Source organism: Grampus griseus (genome assembly GCF_964374135.1).
Source record: "Grampus griseus genome assembly, chromosome: 6".
Taxonomy (NCBI): domain Eukaryota; kingdom Metazoa; phylum Chordata; class Mammalia; order Artiodactyla; family Delphinidae; genus Grampus; species Grampus griseus.
This window is the reverse complement of record NC_139000.1, coordinates 74,420,321-74,442,601: the sequence shown is the minus strand read 5'-3', so window position 1 is coordinate 74,442,601 and position 22,281 is coordinate 74,420,321. Positions and strand designations below refer to the sequence as shown.

The following is a 22,281-nucleotide window of genomic DNA, read 5'->3' as shown; positions in this document are numbered from 1 at the left end:
TTAAGACCTGGAAGACAGATTTCAGTTCAGATAGGGAAAAATTGAGGTAAGTTACTTCAGGTAGTAACTCTCCCATCAGAGGTTTCACTCATTGAAACCATACGTTTTTCTCCATAAATTCAGATGACAACTGTTTATTGAGTGGCTCCTATTTGTTTGTGATCCGGAAGAAGAAAAGGACAGACAAATTTCCTGTGTTTATAGATCCTGCCTACAGTCTGGGAGGGAAGATGGATGAAAAAACAACCAAGTAAATAATTACTCATTGGCATGTGTACTATGAAGAAAACAAATATAGATATAACATACAGAATTGAGTGGAGGGTGATGTTAAAGAAAGAAGCCTCTCTGAGGAAGGTGTTTTTGGTATTTGTTTTTTTTTTCTTAAATGATACTGAGTTTGAGCTGGTCTAGGGAGTGAGGAACCAGAAGGGTTGAATTGGAAGAGCACTGTAGACTGTAGGAGGAGCAAACACAGTGGCCCTGGATTGAGACGGAGGAAATTCCCAATGTGCAGGAGGGAATGAACTGTGAGGTGAGGGCAGGTCTTAGAGGCTGGCGGGAGCCAGATCATGCCCTGGGAAGAGGGCTGAGGAAAGAAGTTAGTGGGTGGAAGCCTTCAGAGTTTCAAGCAGAGGACAACATTATTTGATTTACCTGTGGAGAAGTTTCTGCTAGCTTCAGGTGGAGAATGAATCGCAAAGGGATAAATGTGGAAGGAGACCTGTTTAGAGGCTTTTGCAGTAGTGCAGCCAAAATACAACAGACTAAACTAGGGATATTGTAGAGGAAACTCCTATATTGAATTAGATAAGGTCTTCTCTAATGCTTAAGATTCTGTGATATTCCAAACCACTTGGTAACATTGATACATAACTTCTGTGTATTTGAGTACAAATTACTGATTAAGCTTGTACATTTAAAATTTTGTTCAGTAGAAGCACATGCCCAGTAGGATATGAACATTGCAGTAAAGAGTAGCTAAAGGATGCTTGTTGTAATAGTTGAATTCTGTTGAACAGCTAAATCCTCAAACTTTTACAGTGGAGGACTGTGGTAGGTTGACGGGAGCTTAAATCACTGGATCACAGAAACTTGACAAACTTTGAGCTGCAATGACCCTCTCTTTGAAAACTGTTTTTTTTTCACTTAGTTCATGTTGTCTTTCGGTTTTGTTTTTTAGAATTCATGTGGTATTCAATTAACACTGATTGAGAGCCTGCATTGTACCAGGCACAGGACTCCATAGTGAGGGATTGGTGAGATAAGGTTGTTTTCCTCTCATTTCCAAGTGCTGTGGTAGAGCATCTCATAGTCACTCTTAGGCATCCTAACAAGTGTCTCAGCCGTACCTTTAGTGTGATAAAAAGTGTCCTCAAGGCTGACATCCTGACAATTTCTATTTATTTCATGGTATATTAATAAAATTAATGAAGTGCAGTGAAATGTTTGGAGCCAAGTAGTAAACATTTTTATTTTCTCATGTACATTGTTGATAGGACTCTGAATTGGGGTGGATAATGTAGGGGTGGACTGGTAATGATGGGGGATTTAATTTAGTTTCAAGGAGGCAAAATAGTTCTATTCTAGGGTGGACTAAACCAGATATTTCATCTTTCACAAGAGCCCACTGAAAACCCAGAAAGCCTCCGGGTCTTCTGAAGGCGCTTCAGAATGGAGATGCCATTTTTTGGTTGTACATTGAACTGAACCAGTCAATATGCCTTTGTTGCAGACTGCTTCAAGCCTCTAGAAGCCCACCTCAGAGTAAACTGGATTTCCCAAGTCTGTCACCAACGATTGCTTTGCCTTTTGAAAACTACCCGTATTTGAAAGACGCCAACTTCAGATTCAGCATCATGTGTTAAATTTTCCCTGACCATGCCAAGGCTGGAGTGACTTCTCCCTCATGTAAACACTCAGCACCTTGGGTCCTTAGTCAAGTAGTTATACAGAGTTTAAGAAATTAGAGCCATTCCCTTCCTATCCTCCGACCCACTATTCCCTTTTCTTGGAGGCAAAATTTTCATGTCTTTTAATGGCTTATTTTTGAATTTTGCTTCTGTATCTGTATATAAAGTGCTATACTACTATTTCTTTTCATTTAAAATTTCTTTTAGTTTTCTGTTTTAGCATTTTCTGTTAGTTCTTATTATGGAATATGAAAATTTAGCTCTCATTTCTACCCTCTACCAACCCCCATCACATATGCATCCTTTCTATGTCCTGATCCTTATAACATAGTTTAATTTAATGTAGACTAAATCAGTGTTTTGTGACTGTACAGAGTCTACACCTGAGCTGTGGAATAAACTATGATAACTTTTCCTCAACAATTTTATGATCTCCCTATAGCTAATAATTGTCTTATTTTTGGTTTTCATTTGTTTAATTTTCTATGTATTTATCATTAATTCAACTTCATATTGTTTGCTAGTTGTCTAACTCTCCTCTCAAGACCTCTAGACACATTGAATATATAACAGTTTCATTTTCCTGATGATGAAAACTTTCTGACCTGGTCTGTCTGCCTCTGGTACACAGCTGATCCTGGGATCTCCCTTCACTGTCTTCTCAAGGATCCCTTTTTGGACCTCTTGTCAGATTTCTATTATCAATATCCTTTAACTTTCTTGGTTTTCTTCCTTGATACCTTATTGGAGCACATCCTCCAGGAGCTTCCTGAAATACAGTGCAGTGATAATAAATGTATTAAGACCTTGCAATTGGAACATGATTTTAGCCTGCCTAGCTACTTGAATAATAATTTAAATGTTTGTAGCATTGTAGTTTCCAAATTTTCTTCAGAATTTTGAAGCCATTGCTCCACTGTATTCACTGTGTTACAGTTGAGAAGTCTGAAGCCATTCTTATTCTTGACCTGTTACTTTTTCTCTCTGGGAGGTGGTCTATATTCATTCATTTTTCATGTTCATTAAGTATGGTCCCTTTTAATGTCCATAAGTCATGTCCATAAGTTCTGGGACATTTTCTTAAATTCTTTGGTTTCGTCTTATTTTCTCTGTCCTCTTTTCTGGAACTTTTTATTCATATATTGAATTTGTTTCTAAATTGCTTTTTAATTTCTCTCTATAAATTTTTTTCTTTCTCTCTCTACTATACTTCCTCAGAAGTTGCCTTAACTTTTTGTGAAATTATGTTTTTGTTTCATGGTTGCAATATCTTATACCTAAGGATGGCAATGCTGATTTTTTTTAAGTTATTTTCTCCTTAGTGGTCTGTTTCCTCCAAATTGGTTATTTCCCCTCCCTGTTTGTTTTGGTCACTATTTTACCCCAGATGTCTGGTAATTCTTATTCTGTGCTTTCCATTAAGGGTGGAGAACTAAAAAACTTGAAAGATCTGTGTATCCATGGAGCTTCATGGCTATGAGCTTCACTGTAGGGTTATCTGGCTGGACTGTTTCATAGGACTGATCTCCTGCCTAGAGGATGATTGCCTGGCTTCTAGATTTTGTCTTTGGTGGTCTTGGCCTCTATGGTGAATGTACATGTTTCTCAAACCCCAAGGATCAACTGTGCCTTTTGTCTACCCCCAGCCAAAGACTTTCACCTTTTCTAAAGAAAAAACTTCAGACTTTTGCTGGGTACAAGAGGGGCAGTTGTCTGGCTGGAGTGTCTTGTCTTTTTTTTTTTTTTTTTTTTCTTGATGCTTAAAGCATTTTTTCACTGATTCAAGAAGTACTTAATGATTACCCTGTACAACATTGTGCTACAAACTTGGGCAGAACCAGCTCTGGATTCTGCCATTAAGAGCTTCACAGATCATTACAGTAGATACACACAAGCACCCATCTGTACTGGGGAGTGCTAAGGGACACATTTAGGTAGATTTAGTGGTTTATATAATATAGATTTTTAAACATGTCCTATCTTTTACATTTCTTTGGGCTTATTGATGAAATGGTTTCTAGGGCTTCCCTGGTGGCGCAGTGGTTAAGAATCCGCCTGCCAATGCAGGGAACATGGGTTCGAGCCCTGGTCCGGGAAGATCCCACATGCCGCAGAGCAACTAAGCGCGTGTGCCACAACTACTGAGCCTGCACTCGAGAGCCTGCGAGCCGCAACTACTGAAGCCCGCACGCCTAGAGCCCGTGCTCTGCAACGAGAAGCCATCGCAATGAGAAGACTGCACACCGCCACAAAGAGTAGCCCCCACTCGCCACAACTAGAGAAAGCCCGTGCCCAGCAACAAAGACCCAACTCAACCAAAAATAAAAATACAAATAAAAAAAAAGTTTCTAAAACGACACTTAAAAAAAAACACCACCAAAATAAAGTAAACAAGTTAAAACTAGCTACTACCAAATACCTTCCTTTGAAGATTTTTTGATATGATTCTGTGTCTGATTCCAAAGACTTTCAACTAGTCTTCCTAATTCTAGTTTTTTGTTCCCATTTCCTAGAGATACATAGTGCTGCTAATTCTTGAGCCTTCTGCAGATTCGTTGGTAAATTGGGCCTCTTACTTTCCCTGATGCCTGCTTAGAACTCATTTTTTTCAAGTATCCTAAGGCCTTTACTACTTTTCTGTCAGCTTTCAGTATTCAGTTATATTTCTGTTCTTTCTTTTCTTATTCTCTCTGGCCTTGTGGGTTTATGCCTTTCTTAAAATATACATAGATGGATAGATAGATATAAAATATACATTATACATATTGTTGTAGTGGTGTTTGGGAAAGGAGTGAATATAGCTGAGCCTGTGGGCAGTCTTTATCTGGGAATCTTCCCTTTTATGTTCAGTTGTTTTATCTCCTTCAGCTAGATCACAAACTCCTTGATTTAGCTTGAATCAGGGATATAATTCTTTTATCCCCCTCTACAGCTAACTTACTGCCTTCCACATATAGTATATCATAATCTGTTGTTTGACCTATTATGTAAGGGAGTGGTACTAAGTGAAGGATGTGTATAACAAATTGGTAATCATTCTCATTCCCAGGCAGTTATTAATATGCTGTGTCCCTAGAGCAGTCATTTGTATGTCCTGTATTAGTTCCTTTAGTTTGCATATTGAAAGTGATTGATAGTCTAGCTATTTAGATACACATGCTATACTAATGAGTACTAAGTTAACGTTTCAGAGTGTGCAAATGTCCTCAATGTGTTTACGGCTTATTGATAGTAGATTCCATTATCCTAATTGCATGAATGTTTCACTTCACCAGGGATTTCTTAAGGTAACAATCACTGATAAGTAGAAATGCAGATGGAGGAAAAAAAAAAAACCACTTATGATATTTGTCTCCTTTCCTTTCCTTCCTTGTTCTTTCTGTTAATTAACATACTCTTAACAGTGAAACACTAATTAAACTTCTCCTAATCTGATTAAGCCTCTGTAGTAGGTAAGACAAATTAGGTATTTAATATTTAATTTAAAACAATAGATTCTTAAAGTGGTATATAAAGTTCAATCTAGATACTAAAAGAAAATGAGTACTTTGACAACGTCTATCTTAGGCTAAGTCAGAGGACAAATGTATATCTTATGAATTATCATGTCTTTCCAGTCCTAACAGGGGCTTTACAGAAATGCACTGTATGAGCGGCCACTCCAATTTTGTCTCTTGTGTATGCATCATACCTTCAAGTGACATGTACCCTCATGGACTAATCGCCACTGGAGGAAATGACCACAATATTTGCATTTTCTCACTGGAGAGTCCAGCACCACTTTATGTACTAAAAGGTCACAAAAATACTGGTGAGTATAATGCTTTAGTATTTTTCTGTTTGAATAAGTTTCATCCTTTTGAAGATAAAATTCTTATATCTGCTTTCCCTAGTTTTTTTTTTTTTTTGCGGTACGCAGGCCTCTCGCTGTTGTGGCCTCTCCTGTTGCGGAGCACAGGCTCCAGACGCGCAGGCTCAGCAGCCATGGCTCACGGGCCTAGCCGCTCCGCGGCATGTGGGATCCTCCCAGACCGGGGCACGAACCTGTGTCCCCTGCATCGGCAGGCAGACTCTCAACCACTGCGCCACCAGGGAAGCCCCCTAGTTTTTATTATTATTATTTTTTACCTATAGCTATGGCTTAATAGTGAAAACCTTTTGGATCATCATTGTTCTGCAAATTCTCTGTTACAGACTTATTGTCATCAGTAATGGTTGACATGATTATATATGTAAAAAGGAAAAGATTATGGTTTTATATACTTTGTAATTTTGGTTTTTCAGCTATCTTGTGCAAGAAATTCATTTACTCAGGAAAACTGAGAGCACTTCTTTATCTTTGGGCTGTTATGTCTGTATTTATGCAGCAAATTAAAGCCCCAGAAGGAATGTATTTAGGGTTCTGGTATCATTATTTGAGAATATTTAATACTTTTGAACAGCATTTTCTGTGATTTGTATTTCTGATTCTTTTATATTCCTGGATTTGTGTTTGCTTAACAGCTCTTTGTTATAAAATGATATGCTTAATCAGTGCAGTATGTATACTACTTTTTTTTTATGTATCTGGAATAGTTTGGGACATCTGTAAGCAAATAGTATGGCCCATAAGCAGTCTAAACTTAATTTCTTTAAGGAGTTTGTAAAATGTTTTGTGTGTAGGTATGGGAAATCTTCAATACAGGGTGATACAGATTTTTTTAAACTTTTTGAAGGAAATCTTCAAATGTATACAAAAGTAGAGACATAGTATTTTATAAGTTATATATATACAAACATAAAAGAGAATAGTGTAATGATCTTTTCTACTCATGTATTTACATAGCTTCAAGGATTATCAACACAAGGCCTATCTTGCTTCATCTTCTGCTTCTTCCAAAATATTATTTTAAAGGAAATTTCCAATATACTCTCTCATTTGTAAATACTTCAATATATAGCACTACAATAGGGTTTGGCAAACTTTCTGTAAAGGGCCAGGTAGTAAATATTTTAGGCTATGCAGGCCATACAGTCACTTTCACAACTGCTCAGCTCTGCCATTGTGTGCAAAAGCAGCCACTGACAATAAATGAGTGAACATGTCTGTGTTTCAATAAACCTTTATTTATGGACACTGAAATTTGAATGTCATAATTTTCACATGTCAGGAAGTACCTTTTTTTTTCTCTCAACCACTTGAAAATATAAAAACCATTCTTAGTTTGTGCACTGTACAAAAACAGATGGCCTACAGGCCACAGTTTGCTGACCCCTCAAAAATATAAGGATTCTCTTTTTTTTTTAACTAATTAATTAATTAATGTTTGGCTGCGTTGGGTCTTCATTGCTGTGTGCGGGCTGTTTCTAGTTGCGGCGAGCGGGAGCTACTCTTCGTTGGGATGTGCGGGCTTCTCATTGTGGTGGCTTCTCTTGTTGCAGACAACAGGCTCTAGGCGCATGGGCATCAGTAGTTGTGGCTCGCGGGCTCTAGAACGCAGGCTCCGTAGTTGTTGCGCACAGGCTTAATTGCTCCACGGCATGTGGGATCTTCACAGACCAGGGCTCGAACCCGTGTTCCCTCCACTGGCAGGCAGATTCTTAACCACTGCGCCACCAGGGAAGTCCCTCTCTCTTTTTTAAAAACAATATCATTATCACACCTAAAACAAAACAAAACCTAATTTCTCGTTACCAAATATCCAGTGAGTGTTCAAATTTACCCAGTTGTCTCAAATGTTTCTTTTTACAGTTTGTTTGAATTGTGACCCAAAGGTCCACTTGTCTTTCCATCTATTGGTTTCTTTCTTTTTTTAAATCCCCTCTCTATTTGAAACCAGCTTATTTTACCTGTAGAATTTCCTGTAATCTGAACTCCGCTGGTTAAAGCCTCATTTCTCTAGCCTCATGTTCCTCAGTCCCGTAGTCTTGTAAGCTATTAGATCTAGAAGCTTGATCAGATTCAGATTCAAGTTTTGAGCAAGAATTTTATACTTTATGTTGTAGCACAACAGGAGGCATGTAATATTTCTTTTCATGATGTTAAGATTCATCCATTCTTTTTTTTTTTTTTTTTTTTTTTTGCGGTACGCGGGCCCCTCACTGTTGTGGCCTCTCCCGTTGCGGAGCACAGGCACCGGACTCGCAGGCTCAGTGGCCATGGCTCACGGGCCCAGCCGCTCCGCAGCATGTGGGATCTTCCCGGACCGGGGCACGAACCCGTGTCCCCTGCATCGGCAGGCAGACTCTCAACCACTGCGCCACCAGGGAAGCCCTATCTTGATTTTTTTTAATGTGTTTCTCGTAGAAACCTGTGCAGTAAAAATACTGCTTCACATTTTAGAGTATTTTTTCTGCCTGGTTTGTTTCTACTTTATCATAAGGTCATCTTTTGTTATTTTGTTAAGTTACTTGATGGTTTGAAGCCAAATGTCATTTCTTCCTTCCTCCCTCCCTCCCTCCCTCCCTCCCTCCCTCCCTCCCTCCCTTCTTTCCTTTCTTTCTTTCTTTCTTTTTTAAATTTAAAACATACCACATTAGTGAGTAGGAAATAAAGAAATTAATGATTGACATCTTTATGTCATGTCATTTTTCTGTTAGCTTTCTAGCCCAAATTTTATTTTCTAAATGGTAGAGTGGTACTGTTTTTTAGTCAGTGTATATATATAACACTTTCCAGTTACATTACAAGTTGCGGTTTTAGGTAATGGAGGAGGAAAGTGCCATCCCACACTTCGGGGCAAGTGCCAGGGCCCAAAAAGAGAGCTACCACAGTTTGCCTCTGGTCACTAGTTATTCAGCTTGCTCTCTCTTCTGCAGGCAAAATATACCCACTTCTCTCTGAATGTCAGACAAGCCAAAAGTCCCATCCAGTTGCAGCATCAAGTTCAAAATTAAGAATTTCTGGATGATACATAGTATTCTAAATATCAGGGAAATGATGCTCAGGTGTTTCTACATCAGGTCCAGACATAGTTCCTCTTAAATTTGGAGATCCGTGGACCAAAAAACACAAGTTATCTGTCACCCATTCACTCAGTATACAACTGTGGAATATTGAGGGTAGTCAGAGGAAGCACTCCCATTCAGAAAAGGGAGCAATGCAAGACAGCAGTTTCTAATCTGTAGTCATCTGAAATTCAGATGGGTGGCTGTTTCAAGGACCCCCTACTCTGAGAGTGATAGGTTTTTGTGATCAGTTCCCTCTGGTCTCCAAAAGGGGTTTCCCAATCCATTGTTCTTCATGGCTCTCCTTTAACCCTCTGGGATTCTTTTCTGTTATTCTCCTTGGTCACATTGACCCTCCTTGGGGACTACCAACTTTTTCAACTTGCTTTCTGCTTGTGGGAGCCAGGTGCACAAGGGTCGTGTTAAGTCTTGAACAGTCACAGACATTTTTAGTTATTGGCAGCATAACTCTCTGAAAAACTTATGTTTTTTACCTGTTTGATTTCCAGTCAGATCTCTTTGTCAGTAGTCATACCTCAGCTGTAGTCTAGATTTGCTGTATTACTCCCCATCTCTCCTTTCTTTCCCTGTGTGCCTCTTCAGATTTAGCTACTGAAACCTTGTGCCTTTCAGACGTTAGTTGGAAAGCTGAACCTTTAGGTTCTTTTCCCTGAGCTCTTTTCCCAGGTGAAAGCATTTATTTTCAGGGCAACAACCTTAATTTTCTTTGCTTTGAAAATGCTTTAAATCCATTTGGAAGTTTTGGCACTGTGCAGGATGGATGGCCATGTTTTTGATTTGTTCCTGTTGCATGGCTGGGTTTCAGTTGTCCTTTGCTGCTGAAAGGACTTCTCGGGTTTACATTTTTCATTTGGGCTTGAGAAGCAATTGGCTCTTCCAACTCTGCAAATCCCTAAGTTTGGACTCTTCGTTTCTGGCTGGGAACCAGCCAGTTCTTGATCTCATTCCATTCTTTTAGTACCTAGCCAAATGTGGCCAGTAGTAAGCGACACCCATCACTGAAGTCCTGTTTTCCAGCCTGTTTCTTTAGACTACAAGTTTGTCATGTCCTGAGTTATTGCCGGTAACAGCTTTATCAAATGTTCCTTACTACATGATAAGGAGCACCAGCCTTCTATTCTGTGGTAATAGTCTCCTCATTACCTGCCTGTTAAACCACTGCCATATATTTCAGCTTTTTGCTTCAGCAGTGCCTCACTTTTGCTACTAATTCTGAATCTGTCAGGTAGGCTAGGTGACCTTGTGGTAACAGACAACTCCAGAATCACAGTGGCTTAATGCAATAAGTTTGCTTTGCTTCTTATAGATCCAGTGCAGCAGGGGGCTCTACTCCTTGTGGGATCCGGATGACAGAAGCTTCACTGCAGCATGTGCTTTCACAGAGATTGGAGTAGTGGGGAGGGAGCATGGCTTCATTGTGCACCTATCCTTAAAGCTTCCGCCTAAAAGTAACATTATTTCTGCTCATTTTTCAATGCCAGAACAAGTCATGTAGCATACCTAAAGCCAAAGGAACTGGGGAGTTCAGTCTTACCATTTGCTTAGAAGGTGAAGAGCAGAAAATATTTGATGAATATAACTAATGGCTACCACACACGTTAAAATATTTATATGTTCCATGTATTTCCTGGAAACTTCCTCTTGTAACCTTCTAGCCTTTTGTTGGATTGGTACTACCTGGGCTAATGTCATCCCGGATTTCCCTATTTCCTAGATCCCGTGTTTTGTCATTCTTAACTTACTCTTTCATTTTAGTGTAATACAGCTGTTGCAGCTTCCTAAGAAAGCTGTGACGTGGGGGTTAAATATATTGTATTTGCATATTGGAAAATAGCTTTATTCTAGTCTTATTGAATATTTGACTTTTTGGCTAGACGTAGAATCCTGTGTTAAAACCATTTAACCTCAGAATTTTGAAGGCATTGCTCCATTGTCTTTAATGTATAACGTTATTTAGAAGTTTGTCCCGTAGAAAAGATGGGGAATCAAAATAGCATCACTTTTCTGGTCCCCTCCCAAACTTTTGGAGTCTTCTCTATTTCTAATGTTATAAAATTTCACAATGCATGTCTATCTCTGTTTCTCAAAGTGCCTTTCATTGGGCACTTCTGTGGGTTCATTCAATCTAGATATCATGACCTTCATTTTTAGGAATCTTTCTTGTACTATTTCTGTGTTCTTTGCCTCATCTTTCTCCTCCCCCTCCACAATTATCTCTTTCTGGAATCCCTGTTAGATGTTGGACATTTTGAAATTACTTTCTAACTTTCTTAATTATCCTTTCCTATTTTTCATATATTTGCCTTTTGGGTCTAATTCTCAGGAGACTTTTCTCCCCCTAGTTTTTTTTTTTATTATTTTTTCAGTTTGGTTCTTCTATTTTTAGCATTTAGTTTTCTCGTTCTCTCATTAGTTCTTTTTTTATATAATATCTGTTTGCAAATAATACTGTATTGAAGATTTTTCTTCTGCTTCCTGAAATTGGATTTGTTTCTTATGGGTCCCCCAAACCCCTTCCCCCTTATTTTTCTGTTTCTTTGTTTTGGTTTTTCTCTTTCATGTAGGTGGAGCTTGATGTTTGGTGGGCTTCGTTAGAGGGTGATCTGATGGTCTGACTTTTTAGATGGAAACCCTCTCGAATGTCTGCATCTGGAGTTCTTTAACATTATTCAGTCCTCTAGAAAAGAGTCCTCCTGCCTCTTACTTAGGTGGAGTGGGATGTATGCCTGGCTGCGGATACTGTGGGAGCAGGGACACTGTAGGTACCACATTTCAGGATGGAGACTTTCTACTTATTCCCCTTGTGTTTCTTAGGGTTCCTTATTCCAGCCCTTTATTATGCCTGGTGACCAGAGTCTAGAAACTCTGCTTCAGTTCCTCCAGAGAATAAACCTCCAGTCTCCTTCCTGCAGTGGATAAGGATGTACTTTCCTGACACTGTAGGCTGAGAGGAGAGGTCTAGTGTTTCACTCTGTTGTGTGCAGCCTTTGAATCACTGTTCTCATTTTTCAGGTCCTCTGCTTAGCCCCATCCTCTATGGAACCTAGTGGCTGGATACTTAGTCTCAGTTTTGTGGGGCCAGTTACTCTGCTTCTAATCGCTTTCTGTGTAACCTCCTCCATTTTGCTAAGTCAGTTATGTTGTTTTCTGTTTTCTTTGTCCTTGTAGATTAATACCATTTATAGCATTACTGTGGATAATCTGCCATTTTTAATCAGAACTCTGTCTTTTTTGTTTCCATGTTTTTAGATAATTTTTCATACTTATAATTTTTAGCTTGTACAGTGTTACATCAAGATCATAAGGCATTTAATTAACCATTTCACTACTGTTGAGTAATGAAATGAGTCAGCTTGACTCTAGTTTTTTCTGTCATGTTAACTAAAGTGACCCTAAATAACTATATAAATAGCGTTTGAAAATCATTTGCATTATTTTCCTGTGTAGTTTCTTAGAACTGGAAGGGATTGTGCAGCCCACTTAATCCTGCTCCCTCATTTTACAGTCTAGGAATCTGATGTTAAGTAATATCCCTGAGGTCAGACAGCTCCTAAGTGGTATAGCTAGGACTTGGACGCACTCAGTCTGGCACCAGAGTCTGTGCTCTTGACCGCTGCACTCTTCTGCATTTCCATTGAGTTGAGCCTTAATTAGCTAATACTGTCACTTCATAAAGTGTTTTTAAAATTGTAGTGTTTTAGTAACTAGCAAGGTTGAGCATTTTTCTCTATGAAAATGTGTTAATTAATGCCTTTTTCCCCTTTAGTTTGTAGTCTTTCATCTGGAAAATTTGGGACATTACTTAGTGGCTCATGGGACACTACTGCTAAAGTCTGGCTGAATGACAAATGCATGATGACCTTACAGGTACGGTAGTTCTATGTGAATATTCGAGAAAATAATTAAAGATGATGATTCTGTGGCAATTTAACTTAATACCCATTTTTCTCACAGGGTCATACAGCTGCAGTATGGGCAGTAAAGATATTACCTGAGCAGGGCTTAATGTTAACTGGATCAGCAGACAAGACTATTAAACTTTGGAAGGCTGGAAGATGCGAGAGGACTTTTTCTGGTAAGATCAGAGTAGACAGCTTTTGTAATCTTTTTGCTTTCTATTTGCACAGGTGATTTTTTTCAAAAATTTAGAAGTTTTAAAGTGGTATTTGAGCCATTTAACTTGGGTGAATGTAAATTTTCTGACAGTTAATATGTAATATCTTTTTTTTTTTGAATTATTTATTTATTTTTGGCTGTGTTGGGTCTTCGTTGCGGTGCGCAGGCTTCTAATTGAGGTGGCTTCTCTTGTCGCGGAGCACAGGCTCTAAGTGCGCGGGCTTCAGTAGTTGTGGCTCACGGGCTCTAGAGCGCAGGCTCAGTCGTTGTGGTGCACGGGCTTAGTTGTTCCGCGGCATGTGGAGTCTTCCCGGACCAGGGCTCGAACCCGTGTCCCCTGCATTGGCAGGCGGATTCTTAACCACTGCGCCACCAGGGAAGCCCAGTAATATCTTTTTAAAATATGTACTGAGACCTCTCATAAAACAACCAGATATGGACTAATAAATAGCTACAATATGGGTATGTGCTTCTGTGTATTTTATATATGTAATTTTTGGTACTCAGTTATGTTTTGGTTGTCATTTGAACAAGTTCAGCCTGAAACTTCCAAGCATAAGTCTTATTGAGGGTGGGTCAGTAGTGTTATCTTCATATATGAGGAAAACATCAGTTGTGCTTTTATTAATATTGAAGTACATTGTTTAATAATAACAACTTTCAGGCTTTGTTAATGTTGTGGTTTCAGGTGGGTAGTCTTTTAAAACCTCAGCTATTAAATAACTCCTAAAACGAGGCATCTGCTGTCTAATATTAGAACTGATGATTTATTTGTGGGGCACTTAACATTTTTGGTATGATTTTGTTTGTTTGTTTGTTTTTCCTTTTATTTATTCCTTAAAAGTTGATCAGCATCCTGGATAATACTTCAAGAAGTCCCTTTGTGCAGATAAAACTATCTGTAGGTGGAAAGTAGACAATGAGTTGTAACTAAACATCCCTTTGTTTCTGCTTCCATACATACAACATATGTGTTAAGTTTTTATTAATCTGCTATAGATAATCTGAATCAGCATAGGAAATACTGAGCATGGGAAAGGTTTTGACTTCTGGTCTCCTTTATTAGGTCACAAACTTCTGAGAATGTTTTGTCTTTTAAAAAAAATTGTAGTGGCATCTACAATGCCTCAATTAATATTGAAAAAAATGGAATCTTATCAAGTTTTTAAAAACATTTAATATCCTTTGATGAGAGGAATAAATACACACACACGTGTGTGTATATATATATATATATATACAATCAACATAACACAAGAAGTTTTCATTCCATAAATTCTTGCCCTTTTAAAAAATCAATAGTCATTAATTTTTATTTTATCATTTTAATGCCTGCATTTATATAAATTATGAAATATTTCCCTTGGTAAAGCAACAATGTTTGGCTTTATATTTATGTTTTGGTTGAATCGAAAGAGGCAGGAATAGGAGGCAGGAAACTTGAATTCTTGCTTTAGCTCTGCCACTGATTGTGTGGTTTTAGATAAATTAATCTCTCTCAACCTGTTTCACATTTTAATAAAGTTTACTTTTCTATGATATTTTATTTCAAACTCTTAAATAATTGAAATCTTTTTTGTAATCTTAGTTTTTCTTTTCTTGGTGCTTTATAAATATTAATCTCAGTATTATGTGGTGAGAAATTTAGGGGATATTTACTCTTCGTTATATATCTGTGTATATTTTAATATTGTGTATGTTATGAATTACTCTTGTTATTGGGGAAGAGAAGTTGACATGAATTGTCAAGTAAAAATTGGAGGACTTCGCTGGTGGTCCGGTGGTTAAGACTCCGAGCTTCCACTTCAGGGGGCACGTGTTTGATCCCTGGTCGGGAACGAAGATCCCAAATGCCGTGAAGCCAATCAATCAATCAATAAATAAAGGATTTCCTTTAAAAAAAATTGTGGGGATCAGAAACTTATTTCTGGAGGGGTTTAAGAAATTTTTAAGAAATAATTTAGAGAAGATATGGTAAATATAGAACTTCCCAAGACTGGTGATAAAAAATACTGCCAAGCCTACAGTACAAATTTTGGCTATCAGGTTTTTCTACTGGAAAAAAAAAAGTATTTCTCTAACTTGAAAATCAGTTTTTAATATTCACTGGTATGTGTTTTATAATGTTAATAAAATACATAGAGCCATCAACCAAATGATCCATTTTTATTGATTTATCATGTTCTTTTTTTTTTTTTTCATACAGGGCATGAAGACTGTGTAAGAGGCTTGGCAATTTTGAGTGAAACAGAATTTCTCTCCTGTGCAAATGATGCTAGTATTAGAAGGTGGCAAATCACTGGCGAGTGTCTTGAAGTATTTTATGGTCATACAAATTATATTTATAGCATATCTGTCTTTCCAAATTGTAAAGGTAAGACTGTCTTATACTACATATTTTAAATTTTGTATTGAGCATTGTTCTATTCCATCTTGAGGTGGGGGGCAGAGGGCTAATGATTTAAATCAATTTACTAACTGTAACTTGAGTAATTTAGTAACTTTATTTCATAAGTATCTTTTTCCTAAAGGAGGAAACTGTATGATCATCTTTATATTAATTCAGACTTGATGGTGTGTTGTAAAAAGTTCTTGGGCAAGTTCCCTGGTGGCGCAGTGGTTGAGAGTCCGCCTGCCGATGCAGGGGACACGGGTTCATGCCCCGGTCCGGGAAGATCCCACATGCCACAGAGCGGCTTGGCCGTGAGCCACGGCCGCTGAGCCTGCGCGTCCGGAGCCTGTGCTCCGCAACGGGAGAGGCCACAGCAGTGAGAGGCCCACGTACCGCAAAAAAAAAAAAAAAAAAAGTTCTTGGGCATCTGAGGAAAGACTTCTTATAATTTATTGGTATAAAGTATAGTGTGTAAGATGTTAAATATATAAAAATGTGATTCTTTGAAGTTGTATATTGTATAAGTGACAAATACATAAAATTTAAAGCTATAATTTATAAATACTTGGGGTTTAAAAATCAGTATGCCTATTTAGAAAGGTGGTATATATAAATGTACTTAATTTTATATATTCAAACTAATTTTTCCTGTATTCATTAATTTTAGATTTTGTGACAACAGCAGAAGACAGATCTCTGAGAATCTGGAAACATGGGGAATGTGCTCAAACAATCCGACTTCCAGCTCAGTCTATATGGTGCTGCTGTGTGCTAGACAATGGTGACATTGTGGTTGGTGCGAGGTACTCATATTCTAGTCAATCAATCAATAATATGTGTCTAGGCCTTAGGTAGGTGTTAGAGTGCACAGAGATAAGCCATAGGAATTTCAGGTGAACTGGGGAGACCACAGGCACATTTGTGTTACTAAACAAAACAGTAGTAGGTATAACAGGTTTTGCACTAATGATACATGATATATTATAATAGTATTGCACTGTAAGTTCTGCAGTCGAAACATGAAATTAGAGAAGTTAGAGATTTGGTGTGGGCAAACTTTCTGGAGAAGAAGAAATTTGAATTGGGTTTTGAAAGATAATGAAGGAAAATGGTGGAGGAACAATGCTGGGGAACAGTGGGTGACAGGGGAAGATGGTAGCGTGGGGCTTAATTATGGAGAACCTGGAATGCCCAGCATTTGTTAGATTCAGTGCTTGGGGTTAAAGGGTTGTAGCTCTTGAGCAAGAAGTGCTGTGATTAAAGCAGAACTTATGAATTATTAAATACGTAGGTTAGATTTAACTAGTGGTGACAATGGGCAGGAAACCAAGTTGGTAAGCAATTGCAGTAGTAGGTGTGAAGTTGTGAAATATTGACCCTGCAGTGCTAATGGATAAAAGACTGGAAAATGAGATAATGCGGAGGGAAAATGATCAGAAGGGGGCGTGTCAGAAAAAGGATAGAGTTTCAAACTTTGGATGATTAGAAGTCCACATTAATAAAAATGGACAAGAGTGAGAGTTGGTTTGGTGAAGAAGGTGATAACTTCCTGGGATCCGAGTGGTGATAAGCCACACTCATGCAGATTGGTCATGGGCATTTGGACTGGGTCCTAGTGTAGCAACTGAGACTGAAGATCAAGATTGGCACAGAGCTTCCAGAGTCAAGCAATAGGGCATCTTTCTCTGAGGGAAGAAACATAGAAGGGGAGGAACAGAACTAAAGACTGAACTTGTGCTACACTGTGGGTAGAAAAAGAAGCCAGTAGCCTAAACAAAAAGCAATCCAGATGTTGAAATTCAGAGATGGAAAAGAGATTTTGGAGGGAGATTGTGATCAGTGTCAATAAGTACATGAAGGGGTTAAGGAATGGAAAGTTAGGAAAGCTTTTGGATTTGCTTTGAAAGATGTTAGCAGTGACTTTTTTGACATCACATTTTCATAGAAAATGATAGAAAAAGGTAAATGAGAGGAGACAGATAGAAAGAGATTTTTGAAGAAATGGATGAGGGAAAGGATTATAGACTACTGTGGCACTGAAGGCAAGAGGAAAAAGGGCGACAGCCAAAAGGGATACAGTGTCTAATAAAGCGGATGTATTTTACTCCTTGGCTGGGCCAGAGGTTGATTTGTTGGTTTAGTTATTTTTACCCTAAAATCATTTAAAGTTGAAGAAAAATAAAGGGGTAACACTGCTGTTAGTAGAAGGTTAAGTAAGAAAGTTTTTCTGGAGAGTTGAGTAGGATTAGTACAGTTGAAAGTGGCTAACTTGTCTCCCCTACCCCAAAATTTCACAAAGAGAAATTATGGACATGAAGTCATTTTTCTGAGAATAGAGGCTGGGACTGTCATCTATTCCAGAGGTGAAGCTGTTTTTTTCTTGATTCGGGTTAGGTTACATTGCTAGTTAATGGCATAGTAAGGACAGGCTCCATGCATTTCTAATTAACGGATATCAAGCATCTAGTATTTTCTAAGCCCTGTCCTGGGTATTTGAGCCCTTTATAAGTTAAACAGTTTACTACCCTTCTTTATACCATAATACCTATGTGTGTAATGTTCATTTTAAAAGTGTATGCTATGTCTGTAGATTTTTATGAGGGTAAATATTTAATTTGGAATTGAAAATTGTGTTAAATATATATTTCTTTGTTCTTTCCCAGTAACTTTTTCCTTAAATAGTCTTTTTCCACCCTTTCCATTGCTTTAGAAAGTAATAGAGGGTAGTGTGCTGAAATCGGCATAGTTCTACACTCAGCAATAAATACATAGTAACATTTCTCGTATTCACAAATACAGATTATTTTTGCTTTGGATCATTGAAGTGTGATAATGTTAACCTACTGTGGCAGTGACTTAAAATCACTTTCTGTTTCCTTATAGTGATGGTATTATTAGAGTGTTTACAGAATCAGAGGATCGGACAGCAAGTGCTGAAGAAATCAAGGCTTTTGAAAGAGAACTCTCTCAGGCAACCATTGATTCCAAAACTGGTGATTTAGGGGACATTAATGCTGAGCAGCTTCCTGGGAGGGAACATCTGAATGAACCTGGTAAATATTTCAATGTATCTAGTAGTAAAAAATGCTGCCTTGTTTGCCTTTTGGAATAATGAGTGACAAGAAAAAAAGATTGTTTTGTTAAGTCATTCAGTATTATTCTCATTGCCAGGTACTGATCTTTGAGACTTTTTATTATGCATAACCACAGTGAAAAATCATGTTCTTTTTGCCTCTGCCTCACAGTTTTAAAGACTTCGAGCTAAGTTCCCATAAACAGGAGTCTTTTTCTTTAAATAAATCACCTAATACTTAGCTCATATATAGTAGGTGTTCGGAAATCACTCATTTAATACCTTTTGGTTGATTGGATTCTCTGAGAGGTTGTAGAGACTAAAAATAAAAATGAGTTTAAATAAAGCAATGTCTGCTTAATGCGTTAGGGATCATTTGATTTTAAAATCAGAGGACAGTAGTTGTCTCAAATGAAATCTTAGGTTGGATATGTCCATGATCCCTTGGTCCGTGGACCCCTGGGGATTCTGAGATCCTTTCAGGATATCCATGTGGTCAAAGCTAGTTTTATAATACTAAGATGTTATTTACCTTTTACACTGTGTTATCATCTACATTTATGGTATAAAAGCGGTGGTGGGTAAAACTGCTGGCTCCTTAGGACGTAGATGGAGGCAGTGGCACCAAACTATTCAGGTAGTCATGGTGTTCTTCACTGGTATGCAGTCGTCATTAAAAAAGAAAAAAATGCCATCTGCCCTTAGGAGTGTCCCTGATGAAGCATTAAAAATTAATTTTGTTACATTTTGGCCCTTTAGTATGTGTCTTTTTTAACATTCTGGATGACAAAATGTAAAGTACACATACAGTTTACCGAAGTACCATGTGCCTCAGGGGTAAGTACTTCTGCAGTCATTTGAGTTGCAGGCTGAACTCTCCCTTTTTTCAGGGAATTCCATTTTTATTTCAAAGAACAACTATGGTTATTCAGGCTTAGGTATTTGGCAGATATTTTTTTGAAAATGAACAAAGCGAGAATGTCACTTTAAGGAAAACAACTGACAGCATTCGTTGCCAAAGATAAAATTCAGACTTCCAAATGAAAATTGAATTTTGGAAAACTTGTGATATTAGTGGTAATATTAACAAATGCAGTTTTTTTATATTGAATAATAAAATGTGTAATCATATGGAAGATCTGCATAGCTCAGTGAATCAGTATTTTCCAAATGACCAGTTCATGGTCTTACAAAATCATACATGGGTAAAAGAACTGTTCAGAGTATAAGATCAATGGATTTTAGTATAATAGAGCATGAAAAGTTCATTGATACAGTTTCAGATTCTAAATTTGTAACCTTTAGGATCTACTACTTGTAGAATATCCACATTTTTCTGAAAAGGCTATTAAACTAGTCCTCTGTTTCTCAACTGTATTATCCGTGTGATGCTGGATTTTCTTTGTATACATCAACCAAGCAACAGATTGCAACAGGTTAAATGCAGGGGCAGGTATGATAATCCAGCTGTCTTCTATTAAGAGAGACAGTAAAGAGATTTACAAAAATGTACAACAATGCCAGACTTCTCACTAAATTTTTAAAACTATACTTATTTTTCATTGAACTATTACTTATTCAATATGTAATGGATCTATTACTGTTTTCCATGAAGTAAATATACTTTTTGCTCTTCTCATTTTTAATTTCAAATTCAGTAAATCAACTGATATAACCTACATAAAAAAAAGCTGTTTGGGCTTCTGAATAACATTTCTGACTGTAAAGAAATATTGAAACCAAAATTTTGAACACCACTGTATTATTTCATGTTTTTAATATTCTTACAGTTCTTTGCAAAAATGTAATCTTTTTGTCTATATATACATAGTCAATAAATATTTACTAGGTACCTACTGTCTGCTCTGCATTGGTCTAAGCTCTGGGGAATACAGATAACAAAAGGGACAGAAATCTCTGTTCTCACAAATTTATGTTGTACAGGAGGAGACAGATAATTAAAAAGTTAATAAGTAAATATACAAGTATGTCAGATAAGTACTATGGGAAAAGTAAAGCAGGCATTGAGTTTTAATAAAAAATAAAACAGGAGTTTGAAATTCAGTGGTCAGGAAATGTATAATACTTAGGATAGCACTGGTTGCTGTAACAGATAAATCCTAAAATGTCAGTGGCTTAACACAAGAGAAGGTTATTTGTTGCACATTTGAAGTTCAGTTGACAGCAGGGTATGCTGGAACATGTTCGTAGAATAATTTTACTCCTCTGGGTCATTGAGGGACCCATGCTGAAATCACCATCTTCATCATGTGCTTGCAGGGTCCCCCTGAATTATAGATATTCAGCCACTAGACAGCATAAGAGGGGAGGGTAGAAGATGATGAACTAGGCCTAGAACTGGCATTTATCACACCTACCCAGATTCCACTGACCATTACTCAGTGTGTAATCTAGGGACTACAAAATGTAAGGGGGCGGAATAAGGTAGTCTTCGACTAGACAGCTACAGCTCTACCCATTGGAATAGGAGCAGGAATCTCTGGAGGACAGCTAGCAGTCTGTGCCACTGAAGGCCTTGCTGAGAATGTGGCTTTCAGGTAAAGTCCTTAAGGAGACAAGGGGGCAAATCTTGCTAACTAACATCTGTGTGGAGAATGTCGTAGGCAGAATAAACAGCCAGTGTTATAGACTCTAGGGGGCTCCAGGGCCTATAGTAGGAGGCCATTGAATCAGTGCAACGGAGAAATAATGGTGGCTTGTACCAACAGGTAGCAATGGAGATGGTGAGAAGAGGTAGTCTTTTAGCTATATTTTAAAGATAGAGCTGATGGAATTTGCTGAAGGATTAGAATTGAGAGAAAGGAATCACACTCTTCTATTCTTTTTGGCCTGATCAGCTAGAAGAATGGAGAATCATTTACTGAAATGAAGTATTGTCAGAAGATACTCGTTAATAAAATTTGTTTTATTTTCGATCAGCCAGCTGCTTTTTAGTAGAATCACATGTTTTTAACCATCCTTTACTTAATAGAGTTTTTTTTTAAATTAATTAATTAATTTATTTATTTTTGGCTGCATCGGGTCTTCATTGCTGAGCACGGGCTTTCTCTAGTTGCGGCGAGAGGGGGCTACTCTTCATTGCGGTGCGTGGGCTTCTCACTTCTCATTGCGGTGGCTTCTCTTGTTGCGGAGCACGGGCTTTAGGCGTGCGGGCTTCAGTAGTTGTGGCACGTGGGCTCAGTAGTTGTGGCTCGCGGGCTTTAGAGTGCAGGCTCAGTAGTTGTGGCACACGGGCTTAGTTGCTCCGCAGCATGTGGGATCTTCCCGGACCAGGGCTCGAACCCGTGTCCCCTGCATCAGCAGGCGGGCGGATTCTTAACCACTGCGCCACCAGGGAAGTCGCAGTAGGGTTTCTTTTAAACTGTTATTTTCTTTTTGGCCAGTTTCCAGTAGAATTACATTTTAAAATATTTTGTTTCATAAAATTTTCTATTAAACCAAAATACATATTTTCTTTTATATATAAACTTTAATGTTAAAACTTTTCGATCTAATGTTTGTAAAATTTACTCTGCCATTCTCTCTTTGATTCTTAAAATTTTTATTTTAAGGTACTAGAGAAGGACAGACTCGCCTAATCAGAGATGGGGAGAAAGTCGAAGCCTATCAGTGGAGTGTTAGTGAAGGGAGGTGGATAAAAATTGGTGATGTTGTTGGCTCATCTGGTGCTAATCAGCAAACATCTGGAAAAGTTTTATATGAAGGGAAAGTATGTCGACTTCTTTCTAATTGCTATTATCTTAAAGCATTAGACAAATTAAAAGTTTTTGTTTCCCTTTCCCCATGCTAATAAAATTTTCTTTGGTGTTTTGACATTT

General features: G+C 37.9%; 1 protein-coding gene across 1 annotated transcript in view; it reads left to right on the top strand.

Moving 5' to 3' along the window:
- PLAA (phospholipase A2 activating protein) overlaps nucleotides 1–22,281 on the top strand; it is a 37,815-nt gene that overhangs the window by 1,023 nt on the left and 14,511 nt on the right. Inside the window, exons 2-8 of the mRNA XM_082655778.1 lie at nucleotides 5,531–5,724; nucleotides 12,628–12,728; nucleotides 12,816–12,936; nucleotides 15,184–15,351; nucleotides 16,037–16,172; nucleotides 18,253–18,422; nucleotides 22,015–22,172. Of these exons, the coding sequence (XP_082511904.1) occupies nucleotides 5,531–5,724; nucleotides 12,628–12,728; nucleotides 12,816–12,936; nucleotides 15,184–15,351; nucleotides 16,037–16,172; nucleotides 18,253–18,422; nucleotides 22,015–22,172 (1,048 nt within the window). The remainder of the gene's footprint in view (nucleotides 1–5,530; nucleotides 5,725–12,627; nucleotides 12,729–12,815; nucleotides 12,937–15,183; nucleotides 15,352–16,036; nucleotides 16,173–18,252; nucleotides 18,423–22,014; nucleotides 22,173–22,281) is intronic.